General features: G+C 46.3%; 1 protein-coding gene and 1 pseudogene across 5 annotated transcripts in view; one reads left to right on the forward strand and one right to left on the reverse strand.

The window, feature by feature from the left end:
* IQCK (IQ motif containing K) overlaps positions 1-15,941 on the forward strand; it is a 104,178-nt gene that overhangs the window by 50,124 nt on the left and 38,113 nt on the right. For 4 of the 5 annotated variants that reach the window (XR_004422508.1, XM_033101327.1, XM_033101324.1 and 1 more), the window contains exon 8: positions 11,441-11,552. Coding sequence is in view for 4 of the 5 variants with exons in the window: in XM_033101327.1 (XP_032957218.1) it covers positions 11,441-11,552 (112 nt within the window). In the remaining variant the exon portion in view is untranslated. Of the gene's footprint in view, positions 1-3,226; positions 3,337-11,440; positions 11,553-15,941 lie in introns of those variants that run through there. The other variant, XM_033101329.1, reaches the window with a different exon arrangement.
* On the reverse strand, positions 10,745-11,333 carry LOC117019868 (ATP synthase subunit g, mitochondrial-like; annotated as a pseudogene).

Here is a 15,941-nt window from a genome sequence, read left to right on the forward strand (position 1 = left end):
TCACCAACTCAGAATGTCCGTTCCTTTCCTTTTAAGTTGCGAACAATAATAGCTGCCCAGTCTGGCTCACAGGGTTATCACAAGGACCAAAATATTTTTCAGCCTCAACACATGAGAGAGTGTTCTGTGCCCTGTGGAGGCGGAAATGGGTGGTATTGCAGGTGGGACTATATCTCAGTGTCTTTCCTACTCGAAAAGTACCAGAGGTTCTATTTCCCAAACAAATGAGACAGGTTGTCAAGGCCAGATGGAATGAGCAGTTTTTCTCTGTCAAGTTTGTGTGTGCTGTTAGAAGACTGACTTGTGAGAGTAGCAGGAATGCCACAAACAGATGCAGACGAGAAGGGGGATAAATGTGCTCTTTTCCGAGACCACGATGGTGCTGATGGAACTGGGCACCCCTGTAGACCACGGTCTTCAGCAGGATGGATGAAGTCACCATGTTTGCAGCAGGCAGACGCTGATGGGACTGGAAAGACAGTCTGGCACCAAGGGTACAATTGCAGAGCACAGCTCATGACCCAGTCCTGACAACGGCATGCGTGAGAGGATGGTCCCTTGCGACTGGCAAACCTCGTAGGAAATGAGATGTCATTTTGCAACCACATCTGACCACCTCTGAAAATATTGGCGAGGAGCCGTGCGTGTATCAGTTTGGGTATGGAAAAACGAATGGCCTCCTTTGTATGAAAAAAGTCTCTTATGGATATTGTTGTTGCTCAAGAGCAGACACTCAGACAAAAATCAGACCTCTGGAAATGGTACCTCAGTTTGGGCTGCTGTAATGGAATGCCACACACTGGGTAGCGCGATCAACAAACATTTATTTCTCAGAATGTCTGGGGAGAGTTCTCTTTCTGGCTTGCAGATGGCTGCCTTCTCGCTATAGCCACTCATGCAGAGAGAGAGAAAGAACACGCTCTCTGATTTCCTCTTAAAAGGGTACTAACCCCCTCATGAGGACCCCACCCTTGTGACCTCATCTAACCCTTACCAACCCCCAAAGGCCCCACACCCTGATACCATCACACCGGTGGTTAGGGCTTCAGTATATAAATTTTGGGGGGATAGATACATTCAGTCCATAACGAGTAATTTAAAATATGAAAAATCTCCATTCCTATTTTCCTCTGACCCCGTTTCCTAGGTGAAACCATTGTTAAAAGTTTGGTGTGTGTCTTTTCCTTTGTATATATGAACATTTAGGTGTACTTATTATATTGTGGTTTTTATAAATAGAGGCTCATACGTGGCCACCCGCATCTTGCCTTTTCACCTAGCATTGAGGATAGCTTGCCACGTCAGCACACGTAGGTCTGTTCTGAGTATTTGTACCTGAAGGAAAGCTCACTACTAATGTAGTTAGTGGGTAGGAATTTGGCCAAACATAGTCTCACTTGGAATACTCCCAACCTAACATGAGCCCTGAGATGGAAGGACTGAAGAAACTTGTAGGAGTTAGTGTTGATTTTTATTTCCTCCACAAGTCCCCAAAATGCGTGATTGAAGGCCAGCTTCTTTCTTCCTTCTGCTTTCTCGTGAGTCTTGGTCTTTCCAGATTGTCGGTCAGCATCACGGCTTTCCTGACTTCCTCTTCCTCCTTTCCAGAGAGGGGCGTCTCCTGGTGCAGCTGTTCCAGGCAGGGGGGTTGGGGGCATTTCCTCCTTTTGTGTGTGTCCTTAGCCATCTCTCTGGCTTTCCTCTGGGGACAGCCTCCGAACCAGGTGAGCCAGTGTCATTGAGGGCAGCACTTCCGTTCTCAGGCTGGGCTTGGTGGTAGTCTCTGGATGACTTCTGATCTGGCCCAGATGAAGAGGGATTGTGGCTGGCACCGAAACAATGGCAGACAACTTGGTGTGAGTGACGTGTTCCCTGGGGAGGCTTTGCTGCCTAGAACTCCTGTTCAAGGCAATTATTTCTTTAATACTTTGCAATTTTTCAGGCTAATTTGAAGGCAGTATAGCATAAAGGCTAAATAAGCAAGCAGGCTGTACAATTCGATCAATTCATTCACTGATATTAAGTCACTAGTATTTATTGAGGACTTCTAGGTGGCAGGCAGGCATTATTCTAGATGCTGGGCTACTGCAGAGAGTGAGGCCAGGTCCCTGCCCTCACAGAGCTGGCATTCTTGCAATAGACTCTACACAGATATAAATAAATACGTCATATCACGTCAAGAAGTGTATCAGTTAGCTACTGTCACAATGCTGCTGCTTAACACATCACCCCAAAACCCAATGGCTTACAACATCTATCGATATCTTACTCACGTGTCTGCACATAAACCCGATTTCAGCTTCCCTCAGCTAGGTATGGCTACACTTGGCTCTAGGCGGTTGGGTTCTATTTAGTTTTGTTCCAGGGTCTGCCATTCTTCTGAGGTCAGTAGGCTACCAGAGCCATGCTCTTCTTACAGCAGAGATCAAAAGCTCTCAAAAGGGATGAGCAAAAGCACACAATGAGTGGTAAGGTGTCGGCTGGAAACTGGCACGTGCCACCTGCCCACACATTCCATTGGCCAGAGCAAGTCACATGACCAACATCAGTGTAGCTGAGAAGTTCACTCCTTACTACAAATAAATACCATGAAACAAAATCAAGCAAACTAAAGGGCTGGAGAAGCACAGCTACTCTTTTAGATGGTGGGTTCGGTCCAGGAAGGCCTCTCTGAGAACATGTTATTGGAGCCGAGATCTGAATGAGGTTCATTCTAGGCAGAAGGAAAAGCACGCGTGAAGGTCCGCAGGGGCGGGAGGAAGCTAGATGTGTTTGCGGACCAAGATGAGCGCCAATGGAGGTGATTAAAGTGAGCCGGGACTGAGGGAAGGAAAGCGAGAGAAGACTTGGGACCACATCGTGGGGAGTCAGTGGTGAGCCGTCATCAGGATGTTGTAGCTTTCGATTGTGTTCTGACTCTGCTGATAAGCGGTGGTAGGCCCTTAATCAGAGGAGTGACACGATCCGACTTACTTTTCCTCGGGAAACTGGCGGTCAGCATCCACAATGACTCCCCAGCGATCCCCACCTGGTATTCACATCCCTGGGGAGTCCCCACAGGGGTACCGGGGTTGGTACGTGTTACCAATAGAATACGGCAGAAGTAATGGTGTGCCACTTCCAAGGTTAGGTTATGAAAGACACTGCAGTCTTGGAGTCTCTCTCTCTCTGTCTTTCTCTTTCTTTCTCTCTCTGTCTTGGACCCTTCACTCTGGGGGAACGCCAGCTGTCATGTCGTGAGCAGCCCTGCAGAGATGCCTCCATGACAAGAAACGGAGGCCTCCAGCCCATGCTGTGTGCGTGAGCCATCTTAGGTGCAGCTCCTCAGCCCGTCACACCTTCATGTGACTCGAGGCCCAGCTCACCTCCTAACTGTCACGTCATGAGAAACCCCGAGCCAGCACCATCCAGCTTAGCTGCACCTGGATTCCTGACCCTCAGAAACAGTGAAATAATAGGTGTTTATTGTTGTTTGAAGCCTCCAAACTTGGGGGGTGGGGTGTCATTTATTAGGCAGCAGTGGAAACTAACACAGTAACTCAGGCTGCTATACAGAGTGCAGATTGTAGGAGGATGAAAGCAGAAGCAGGAGAAAACGATCATAATATGCACATCCTTGCTACCCAAGTTGTGGTCCATGGATCACGTGGTGTCATCTCCGCGTGGCAGCTGGTTGGACATGCGGGATCTAGGCCCCGCCCTAGACCACCTGAATCAGAATCTGGGTCTTAACAAGATGCCCAGGTGAGTCATTGCTAAAGTTAGAGAAGTGGGGCTGTAGGCGACAGTCTGGGCAGACAAAGTCCCACAATGGGGGTTTGAACTCCGGCTTACCAACCCCGGGACCTTCCGAGAGTGATTTAATTTTCCCGAGTCTCGGTGTCCTTTCCTGTAAAATGAAGATGATCACGTAACCCCTGTGTTGCCCTCATAGGGTTATACGTGAGGGTGCACATGAAGTGACGGACGTTAAATGCTTACCAACCCAGTGCCTGGCACGTGGTCAGGGTCTAGTTAGCTCTTTATTGTTAGTTAACTGTTCGCTCTTTAAACGACTAGATCTTGTCCACGCATTTTTCTTCCCTAAGACTATATTCCTGATCATTTCCTGATAGTGTTCCTTAATATTCTTTTTTTGACTTCCCTGTCAAAGAAAATCCTGTTTTGCAAAATGTCCTTGAGCTCATCAGAAAGACCTTTGTGTGTGCCCAGCGTGATCCCAGCCATTCCCCAGAAGGAAGGCGCCTGGTTTCCATCATCGCTTCCCAGGCCCAGTTCTCAGGGCCACCGGCAGGCCGAAATAGGCCACAGCACTAAAAATAGTGAGCTTGGGCTGCTTGGGACCCAGCTTCCCAGGCCGGTCCCTTCCCCTGCCCCCTGCCCAGCCCCGTAGTTGTTTAAATTTACTCCAATTTATATCTGCAAGTGGATTTTCCTTAATATGCCCAGGAAATGCTTTGCCCACTTGCCAGACTGTCTACAAAAGTCCCCTTTTAATTTGCTCAATCACAACGTATCCCAAATAGGTGATGAAAGCTGACAAACCTAACTCCTAGGGTTGTAAGGAATAAATGAGAAAGCTGCATATTAACAGGACTGGCTACAGAACCTGCGGGGCCCAGTGTAAATGAAAGTGTAGGGTCCCTTGCTCAAAGTTATAAAGAATTTCTAGGTGGTGACGGCAGAGCGTTCAAACAAATGTGAGGCCCTTCTAAGCCCTGGCCTGGGTGCCTGCCCGTGACACCAGCCCGGCTTCCGAGGCACCTTCTAGCCTGCCTGGCACTTGGTACCGCAAAAGTCCTTTTCTTTAAAGGGCTAACCAGTTTCCCTTAAGGCACCGTTTATGGGCAGTAGATTGACAGCTGCAATTTAATCCCTTCTGCTGTTATATTTTAGTGGCTCAAAACCATTGCAGTGCACTGTGTGTCACGATTCTCTAGGTTTGCTCGGTGGTTCCTCTCCTGATTTCTCCTTGACTCACACATGGCTGCATTTAGCGGATGACCAGCTGGGCTGGAAGGTTTAAACTGGCCTCATGTCTGGGGCCAACGTGCTGGCTGTTGGGTAGGACACTACAGTTCTCTGCCACACGGCCCTCCTCTCCAGTAGGCCAGCTTCCTGACATTATGGAAGGAACATTCCAAGGGGGCAGAAATGGAAGCTCGGGCCTCTGGAGGCGTGGACTCTGGAACCCGCACTGCAACGCCTCCGTCACCTTCCGTTGGGCAAAGTAAACCCCGAGGCTCACCTACATTCGAGGTGAGAAGAGTGGCTGCAATTCTAAAGGGGCAGGGGCCCCGGAGCCGTGATTTCTTGGGGGCACAGTTCTCAGACTTCATCTGGCATCAGAATTCCCTGGAGGGCCTGTTAACAGATTGCTGGGCACCCCACCCCGAAGGTATCGAGTTCAGTAGGACGGGGGTGAGGCCTGAGAACTTGCATTTCAAACTAGTCTCGGGTGCTGCTGTTTTGCTGCTAGTTGGGGACAGCAGGTTCAAAGCCACCCGTGGAGGGGTTCAGTGTCCACACGTACAGCAGTGGCTTTCAACCTTGACTGCATGTTGGAAACATCTGGGCAGCTGTAACTACATAAACGTCAGCCCTGGGTCTTCATGGTGAGAAAGAGATCAAAGCCTTGTGCAGTAATACGGTCTTGGCCTAATCTGCTGTAATTTAACCCTATACATCACTGGCAAGTTCACCGAATACCTCAAATGCTTTTGCAGCCGAATCATTCATTCCCTGATTATTTGGGTAAGAAGCGCCGGATGAACTTTATCTCTATTGTCATCGACTGAGCTGTGGGGGAAATTCCGCTTTTCCAAACATGTGGAAAGCCACTGTGATGTGGCTTTATTATTAAAGGGATTTTCGGGGGGAAATAAAAAAGAAAAAAATAGGTGTGGCTTCCTGGGAGAAGGCCTTTCTAGAACTGCCCTGAAAAGGCTACCCCACCAAAAAGGCAGCTGCTTCATGAGTCACACAGATCCCACTTCCTGATCCCACACCCATAGTCTGAGGCAGGCGTCCTTGATTCGGAGTTTAAGGATTTGTGATAATCAGCTGGTATCGTGTGAGTCAACACTGAGACAAAGTCGAGCAGATGTTAGGGCAGCACGTCTTGTAGCAGTAAGTCTCTTCCGTTAGAGTGGAATTTCCCAAACTTTGCAGATTGTTAAATCACCGGGAGTTCTTGCTAAACGTCCTGACTCCTTGGTTCCATCTCACATGGACTGAATCAGAACATGTGGGGTAGGAACCTGCGATTCTGTTTATAACCAGTGCCCGAAATGATCTCAATATCATCAAATTTAGGGGGTTGTGTTAAAATGGCAATATTTATGTAATACACATAGGGAGGTGGAAGAGACAATAAGGGAAGCTGGGTGCTACAGTTCTAATGCCAACTGAAGGATAAAAGCAGGGGTTGGCCACCTATAGCCCGTGGACCAAGTCTGGCTCACTGCCTGTTTTTTATAAATAAAGTTTTATTGGAACACAGCCATGTCCATTTTACAGAACACATTGTCCAGGGCTGCTTTTGTGCTGTAATGGCAGAGAGTCAGGTCTTTGGGACAGAGACTGGATGGCCCATAAAGCCAAAAATACTTGCTATCTGACCTTTTCCAATAAATAAGTTTACTGATCCCTGAATAAAAGACATGACCTCCGACCTGGGAAAACTTGGAATTAGAACTACAGCCCTCCATGATTACGAGCTCAAAAGAAATCTGCCTCTGTGCTAGAGCTACAGGCCACACAAAAATGACCCAGAATCGTTGAAAGAGATGGAAGCAGATCTATGACACAAACGGCAACCCAGAGGAAAATGAGCTTGCATTATTAATATCAGACGAAATAGACTTCGAGACAGAACAATTTTATGAGCGATAAAGAGGGCCCTTACTTAAGGATAAAGGAATAGCTTATTTTCTATTGGATTTGACTTTTTTTTTCCTAAATGCTATTCACAACGCGGGGAATTGAATTAACTCCTCGTGGCTGTGCTGCAACCCCCGTTTCAGAAAATCTGCTCTCGAGCCCGTTCCCGTCTCCCCCGACAGCCCCCAGTCAGTCCTCAGAGGCACCCTGTCCCTGCAGAAGAATAGCTGTAACACCTCTACAATGCCAGGAAATACGTGATAGCCACAGATTTTTATAATTAGTTCCTAAAGACAATAAGGCACACTCATGACCACCAGCACGAGAAACCAACTTTTGTTTTGCTAGAGGTCTGAGAAGAAATCACCAAGCTTAACGTACAGAGAGGACACTGAATTCATGAGAGAGTTGGGAACTCTGAATATTTCATTAGGTAGTTGAAAGAGATTTGGCAAACATATTTGCTGTGTGTGGAAATCAGCTTTTCTCGAGGATAAAATCCGTCGGTAGAATCATTCGTATGCCAAGTCATGGCAAAGACGTAGAAAGAACCTTCTACGAGGCATCTCACCCTAGGTTGGAGGTTACTCGCGTGACGTCACTGAAGGGGTCTCAATTGTGTCACTTCTCCGGCATCTTTATAGAGTAAGTATCTTCCTCCAAAGCAATTAGAAAACCTCCAGGGACTCATCCACAGAGGGTAGCTGTTGCTTTGTTTTGGTCTGTTTTGCCAAGAAGCAAGGAAAACAGCTGAGCGAAGAGGAATTCAGAAGCGTAGCTCTGTGAAGGGTAATTTCAGATTCCCAGGTAACAGCGCCTCTCTCCTTCCCTACCTGCAAGCCCGACCTCAGCTCCCATTCCTCTCTACCAGCTGTCTGAGGCCTAAAGCTGTACAATTATAAAACCATTCATGTAGTCAATAAATTGTAAGCCCTTGGAAGGAGACGTCACTTTCGGTTTTATGACCCCTCGATGACTCCTCAGCCACTTGGCTCCATGTCCTAACAGTAATTGTTGAATGCAACATCCGAGCTAAATCCAGACTATTCCTATTACCTTCTTAATTGATTTAAGACATTGCTCACGCAGCATCTCACCTTGTCGTCACGCCAATCCCCTGAAGGAAGTATTTGCATTATCCCCATTTTACAGCTGAGGCTGTCGAGGCTCAGAGAGTTTCAGTAACTTCCTCATGATAAGAGTTTCCCTCCTGATCTTACTCCACGGTCAAGTATGCAATAACGTGTGTGATACTCAGTGTGCCTACCTTGGAAGCGCAGATGGACCCCACGTGGTAATTTAAGCAAGTAAAAGTAGAAGAGGACTCCTAAGGGAGTTTTTGTTTGGCGATGAAATTGTTTCTGCGTTGAGCATTGCCCTGCACTCTGTGGTGTTTGCTGATTGGCACGACTACCGCGATTTAAATTGACTCCCGAATAATGACAATAGCGACCAGGATTAGCCCAGTTCAATGGGTGCTTTCCCCAGGGCTGACAAAAGCCTTCTGTGACGACCCAGGCTTTCCTGGTAATGAGAAGTTAGCTAACAAGTGCTGTATTCCACACTGTAAATACCAGTGCTCTGTTCAGAATGAGGGGCATCGAGGAAAAGATAAAGGGTGTCTAGTTCCTAAACAATCCCATCCAGAAAAATATGGAGTAAAAAGTGAAAGCTCCCCGCCCCCCCCAACTTCACTTCCTGTCTAGAGGAACCCACACTCCTTGTTCATCCTTCCAAACTTTCAGAATAAATAAATTGTGAAGAAAGAATTTGACTATAATAAAAATATAATCAACTTACTGGGTAGCGTCAATGTTCACCTTTCTTTAGTCATTCAGAAAAGCCTTCGGGTTTATTCTCATTAAGGGTATCAGTTGTCACAATGCAGAAATGTGGGGATTTCTGTGGACTCGGTCCCGATACACAGAAGTGTGTGAGAAAGTTGTGGGGAATCCCTTTTAGCACCCCCAGGAGTGTTTGGGCTGATAACCCTCCTACCCAGAATAGATGTGGAAGTACCTAATCTAACGAACACAAGACTTTAGGGAATACTGTAAAAACATTGATTTGTAGTTGAAAAGATTCGGGGGATTACCTTATGTTGTATGGCATCAGTGTACTGCTGTTTTTACTCTCTGAAACTTGTATAACTTCATAATATACCTGATCTGTATATACATATGCAGTACTTTATATGTAATTTTTAAATATGGATAAATCATTTGTGTGTGTGTGTGTGTGTGTGTGTGTGTACATATATATGCAAGAGTGGCTTCCATTGGTACGTTCAGCTGGAAATAGTCTTTGTTTTGGGAAAAAAAATCACTTGTAAGCAAGATACCTCATACCCTGAGAGAGGAAGTAATAGGAAGGATTTTATTTTTCTTGAGTTTGCTAAGGCCATCGCTCTGAATGCCTCTCGGTGAGTACAGCTCTGGGATGCATAAAAAACCTGGAAGCTTTCTGGAAGGGAAGGGATTGAGAAAACCCCAACCCCAACATTTCTCCCCAAGACTCCTAGTTATAAAAACCCATAAGAGCCTCCTACTAGAAGACAACAGGACTCTTTGGAAACTAATCCAGGAAGGTAACAGGTTGAAGGATGTTTCTCCAAAAAGGATATCCCGGTGGCCCACAAGCCCGTGAGAAGTTGCTCAGTGGCACGGCCATGAGGGAAATGCGAATCAAAACCACAGGGAGACACACCACTTTACACCCACGAGCACAGCTACAATAATAATGTTAAAAGTGGAAAATAACTATTGATGGCAAAGTTAGAACCTTCCTGCATCGCTGGTGGGAGTAGAAAATGGTGTGGCCACTGTGACAGGCAGTTGGTGGTTTCTCAATAAGTCCATTGCAAAATGACCATACGACCTGTCTCTTCATCCCCGATATCTGGCACAAAGCCCAGGATGCAGTAAGCGCTCAGGCAGCTGCAGTTAACCGGAAGTGTGGTTGGTGCATTCATTCACTGTGATTAGTCTAGAACTCCGCTGTCCGATGTGTAGCCACCAGCTATAGAAGGATGTCGAACACTCAAAATGTGTCCAGTCCAAACTGAGATGCTCTGTCAGTATGAAGTGCACACTGGATGTGGAAGACGACTTAGTATGGGAAACAGGAAGTAAAATTATCTCATAAATAATGGTTTGGTATTGGTTACATGTTGAAATGATATTTTGGATCTTTAGGGCTGAATAAAATATATTCTTTTTTTTTTTTAAATATCCATAGGGTGTTTTATTTTTGCAAAGATCAGTCCTAAAAATCATAAAACCAGATAGATTAATAATACACTTATCAAAATTAGATTAAAACATGTAGTCATGGCTCTCATTCAGTCTGTCATGGTATTAAAGATGTTATAGATACGCAGATTACCAGCAAGTATCCCAACATTTACAGACATAGGTGTTGTCAAAAAGGTCTTTCCCTGATTTTAGCAAAGAGAAACCATCCAAATTTTATTCTTTATGCTACTGACATGATTTAACTTTGGTACATGGTATTACTATTTCTCCTACTGCAGCAAGTTCTACTTTTCTCAAGGCCTTTCCCCCAACTTTTCTGGAAGTAAACATGCTTTCCAACCTTCAAATTGAAATGTTACCCTCATACATATTGTAACAGGTTGGTATACTCACATATATCCTTTCCAATTTCAGGCTAAGCAAAGACATGCATTTAGAGCTATATTAAAGCAAAAGACAATCCAACTTAACGTCAAGAGAAAATGTGATCTTCCATGCAGTGTTTGATATAGAAAATACTGATTTTGCCATATTTTATTCAAATGCCAGTCTGATCACACATGGTCCAAGAACAGTCGAATAATAAACCCAAAAGAAACGATTGGTCGTCAAACATTATAGCCCATGATGCCAGGCTTGCCTGTGATCTCGCCGACAGAAAACCACATCCACACCTCCGTGGCCACCAAACCATCCCGCAGAGCTTCCTTCCTGTGAGCTGTTTGAAGCCCCCAGTTTTAGCACCATTAACTATTTTTTGTTTCAAGCTCTGCATAGCTGTAGGGATCTCAGCAGGGGTTGGAGGAACCAGCTCAACCTCAGCATAGTGCCAAAATGTGGCCAGGCAAGGCTTCCAGTAAGTCAGCAGCCGGCATTTAGCAGCGCCGGGGCCTTCTCTGCAAGGTTATGGACAAACGGGGCCGTGGTTCTAGGATGGAAAGTCCATGGCCTCAAACGGCCGGTGGAATCTAAAACATATTCTTAAAAAGTAATCTCACCAGCTTATTTTTGCTTTTTAAAATGAGACTGCAAGGACATTTTAAATCATACATGTAGCTGCATTGTGTTTCGATCGGACAGCACAGAGCTAGAATGTTCTCAACCTGCCACTAGAATTGTAAGTCTTCCCACAGCCTCATTTTCACTCAAATATTATTATTACGTGAGCTTTAGGGGTAGAGATCGTTCACTTAGCATCAGAAGTATATCAGACTGGTTTGTGAAGGATTTTCTATGCAAGCTCTACAGGCTAATACATGGAAGTATGCGGAACGGGAACTAAAAGCTTTGTGGGGCCGTTCCAGGTTCGCTGTGACTCTGAGATTCAAGAACTGCGTCAGTGGCAGAAGAAACTGCGCGAGGAGCAGCACATTCGCCAGAGAGTCAAAATGTTCTGGGCCAGACAAGAGCAGAAAGGTCAGTTGCTGGATTTGATTGACGGGGCCTCCCCTCCAAGATTCTGACTCGATGTTTCCAGGACGGGCCCCAGGGTTTGTGTTGATGTTAAGTTTCCCTGGTTCTAGTGGTCAGCCAGAGGGGAGACCCTGAGAGGTACCGGCTTCCCAGTTGTTTGCACTCTTTAAAATGTGGCGTCCCCTAGGCCTGCCTGTGTCCCAAGCTCTGGGGACAAACCAGGGAAGTCCCGCCTATGCGTGATCATACATCGATTATTTGTTTATTTGGCCGTTACTTGTCTTCCTCGCCAGCGTGTAAGCTCCATGAGGACAGAGCCCTTGTCCTACTTCTGCGTCTAGTACAAAGTGAGCACCGAGTAAATACTGATTGAGTGAGTGAGTGAGTGAGTGCATGAATGAATGAGTGAATGAATGAATGAATGCCTGGCTAGGCTCCGAGGCTTAAATGAGCCCGGCATACAGAGCCGTATGCCTGATGCAGACCTGGCGCTCACCAGATTGGTGGTCTTAGTATCCCTTGTTAAAAGCAGCTTGAGCTGCAAACACTTGGCAGACTCGGCCCAGGCCTCTCTTCCCTGCACAACTGCCAATTCCTTTCACTCCAAAACTGGAAGAGAGTCAAGGCTGCAATCAGCTTAAAGGTCGGCGGAATGCAGCGTGCCTGTTTATTCCTGTTCCTTATTCTTTTGGTTGATTTGCTGCGGGTTGACTGATGGATGTGGCTCGCTCTGGGTAGGGGAAGCAGATTGGGTTTACGGTGTGGGATCCAGCCCTCAGCCGAGGGGCGTTGAAAGCAGTCCCCTCTCAGCCACCTGCTGCTTGTGTCCCTTGCCACCTTTCAAGGGCTCAGGAGGAGCCGTGCTTTCCAAACAAGATGGGGTTCCCAGTGGGAACCCCTGGATACATTCCTGTTTACGATGAGACTGTGAAATGGCCCTCGGGCAAAACAGCCGGTTCTAACCGCTGTCCCCTGACCTGTGACCCATGTAGAAGGAAGTCGGTGCAGCGTGATGGATAAAGGACCAGGTTTTGGAATTGGCCAGATGGGTCGTGGAATCCAGGGTCACTTTTATCTGTGTGACCCTGATCTAGTTAACTTCATGAACGCTAGATCTGGTTTCCCCTTGTACAAAATGAGACTGTTAACAGGACCCGTCTCCTGTGGGTGATAAAAGGGTCACAAGAGATGGTCTTTAGAACAAGTCCTGACACAGCGTGCTCGTCAGTGTCAGTTATTGTCACGATTAGTGTTGTTAAAATATCTGTGTGCTTGAAAGCAGTTTTGGGGTTGCCTTCCTTCCCTAGACTCTAAGCTCCCTGGGGTTCCCTGTGGGGACTGTGTTTGTCTCATTCGTCACAATGCCCCCACGCCTGGCACAGAACGGGGGTTCTGTACGCATTTGGTGGCTGGAGCTCTGCGCTTCCTGTACAGATGAGGAAATAGAGGCCCAGGAAGATCAAGGGATTTGCCCAAGGACACACGGCCAGTGGAGTGCCCAGATGCTCCCTTTCTGTGTTCACTGTTCTAACACATGCCCGAGAAGAGATTCAGGGATGAGACACTTTTGGATTCTCCCATCAGACTCAACCCCCCTGCGCATGGCTTGTCCATTTCTTAGGACCTGGGCTTCCGGTTCTTGGGTGTTTGTGTTGACGGAAGCCCCTCGGCAGGGGCTGAATTGAGAATCGCAGGGGACGACCTGCTGCCACAAGTAAAGTAGAGCTTTCTGTTCCCTGCAAGTGTCACCGAGCTGAATCATTTGCTAAGCTCGTGCACAACCGACTTACTCTCTGTTTTAAACCTTATGAATCTGGGTGGCATGGAGGTTTAGAAAATAAGTTCCCCAGCCAAGGTGACCTCTGATGAAATCATTTGAAAATGAATGGTAAACATATGCTAGTTCTCCTTTGGATTTGCAATAAAAAAAGAAAAAAAGAAGCGGAGTGATTGCCAGTAAAAATCGTGTTTCAACTTCATCTAAAAAAACCCACAAACTCATCTCTGTACAAATCCAGCAAACAAACATAATATGTTTCTTGAGGGGATGCCATTTTATCCATACCGTGTGCTGGTATTTATAGTCTGAATAATCTTGGCCAAGTTCATTTCTTGGAGCAACCTTGGTGCAGACAGGAGGTCTGAGGGAGAGAGAGTGGCGTCAGCTGTCAGGGTAGAATCGTGGTCATTTATAGCCCGCCTCATGTTACAGTGAGTCAGAGGCCGTCCCAAACAGGATTTCTTCTAGGACAGAAATGGTGTGAAGTTATCCTCGAGTCTCTACCCATTGGGACAGTTGCAAGAATTATTTTAAAATGTGTGTGACAAGAATTACAGCCAATAAAATCCAAAAGAAGATGCCTAAGACATTTTTGAGATGTGGTCAAAATCCTTTCTTGATTAATAGCATATTTTTAGCTTTATATAGTCAGTAATTGCTTTCAAATGTGCTTTGTAATTGAATATCCATATTTTATTTGGAAATCTAGTATGAGAAGGAAGAAAGAAACCAAGAAATTGTTTCCATAACATCAGATTACATTTCATACATATGTGTGTGTGTGTAATCAGATTACATTTCTCATATGTGTATTCTTTATAGGTGTGCAAATACTCTTTCTTGTTGATATTTTAAAGAAAGGGAGTGAAGGAAGTTGAACTGTTAAAGGGATTAGATTGTGTGCCTTTGTTTGTTTACCTGTTTATTTCCTACCTCATTCCAAGAGTGGTTTGTAGTGGCGGTAGAAGCTCATGCATAACAGTTTTAGGTAAATGTGGTGATCTGGTTAAGGAGAAATTAAGAGTACGGGGAGAAAAATAAAGCCAGTAAAATGCAGTAAGCAAAATGCTTGCTCCCAGGCCTATCCTCGCTAGAGATGTTTTAGAGACAAAGCAAAGAAGGACATAGGGTCTGTTACATAATTCACAGTGTACGTAAGAAACAAAGGTATGCCAGTGTTTTGGAAACACTGGGCCCTCCCCTAATCCATTCTGCAATGTGCGTGATAACGTCGGAAATGTTCCTGTGGGAGGTAGAAGTATGGCTCTGAGCTTCCTAGAAGCGGCAGCAGCGAAGGACATGGGATTGTGACATTGTTCATTGTGTCCTCAAGCTTTAAAAAGTTTCTCGGAAGCACACTTATTCCTGGAGCTGAGATTTTTCTCTCATAAAGAGGACACAACCTAGTGAACACTGTCCTTTCTCTAAGGACAATAACGAGTTTCTTACATTTGCTTCTGGAGGGAAAAGATAAAAGCCTGCCTGGAGGTGGGGGTGGGGGGTAGAAACAAGAGAAATGTCTTTTGCTGATTTTAAATCTAGAACTGTAAGTTTGGATTGTAATGACACATCTTACCTATTAGGGTTGGGTTTTCAAGATAGTTTTAAAATGAGCACCTCGTCTTGGCCACACCCCGTGCGTGTGACCTTGGGAGGGCCCCTGGAACTTAGTTCTTAGAGCAGAGAAGGATGTCTGGAACTCAGGAGTAGCTGGGATTGATGGAGCATGTGCCACTGGCCACACACTATCCTGGGCACCATATGTTTCCTTGTAGTCCTCACACCCGCTGTCTGAGAGAGAAAGGGTGTGTGTCCATTGTACAGATGAGGAAACTGAGTCTGGGACGATCACAAGGTCACACAGCCAATAGGGCCAGAAAGCAGAGATGGGAACCCAGATCTGCCTGAGGCCAGGGAACCTCAGGCCACCTCCTGCCATGTCGTCCAGTGATTGTAACCCGTGTGCCCACTAGGGTATGTTGGCCCAGGGCAAAGCTTCCCAGCAGGGTGCCGGGACCCCCAGGCAGGATAGTGGGCAGTGTCTGGCCATGCCTCCCACCCTGCACACTCACACTGAAATGACCACAGGCCGCTGGAATAGGGGAGGTTTGGGGGGAGGGGAGGCTGAGTGCCCCATCCAACAGCTGCAGGATTTATGACCATGTTTCCATGAGAGCAGGAAGGCAGGCTAAGTGGAGATGGATGAGGGTGTTCTTTCCTTCGCAGATTCCCTGCCCACCTAGAGATGAGAAGCGGGAAAGGGCTGCCCCACCAAAGAGGGCTCTCCCCCCACCACCGCTCCCGTGTGCAGGGAGCACTCTACCCCGGACTCAGGAGGTGGGTTCTGGCACTGGCTGTGACCCTTTGTGATTAACAAATATAGTCTATCTTATAACAAAAAATACCAAATTTCAGTGCCTTATTTTCCAGACAACCACTGGTGAGTGAGTCTGCTCACAGAGTTTCTTCTTCCGTTTATCAATATGTAATATAAATCGTATACACACGTGTATTTACAAACGTGCAACCATAGTACATACAGTGTACTGAAACTTGCTTTTTCTTCACTCGGCAATGTATCGTTGACATCTTTTCATGTCAGTATACATGGC

This window comes from Rhinolophus ferrumequinum, assembly GCF_004115265.2.
Source record: "Rhinolophus ferrumequinum isolate MPI-CBG mRhiFer1 chromosome 15 unlocalized genomic scaffold, mRhiFer1_v1.p scaffold_54_arrow_ctg1_1, whole genome shotgun sequence".
Classification (NCBI taxonomy): Eukaryota; Metazoa; Chordata; class Mammalia; order Chiroptera; family Rhinolophidae; genus Rhinolophus; species Rhinolophus ferrumequinum.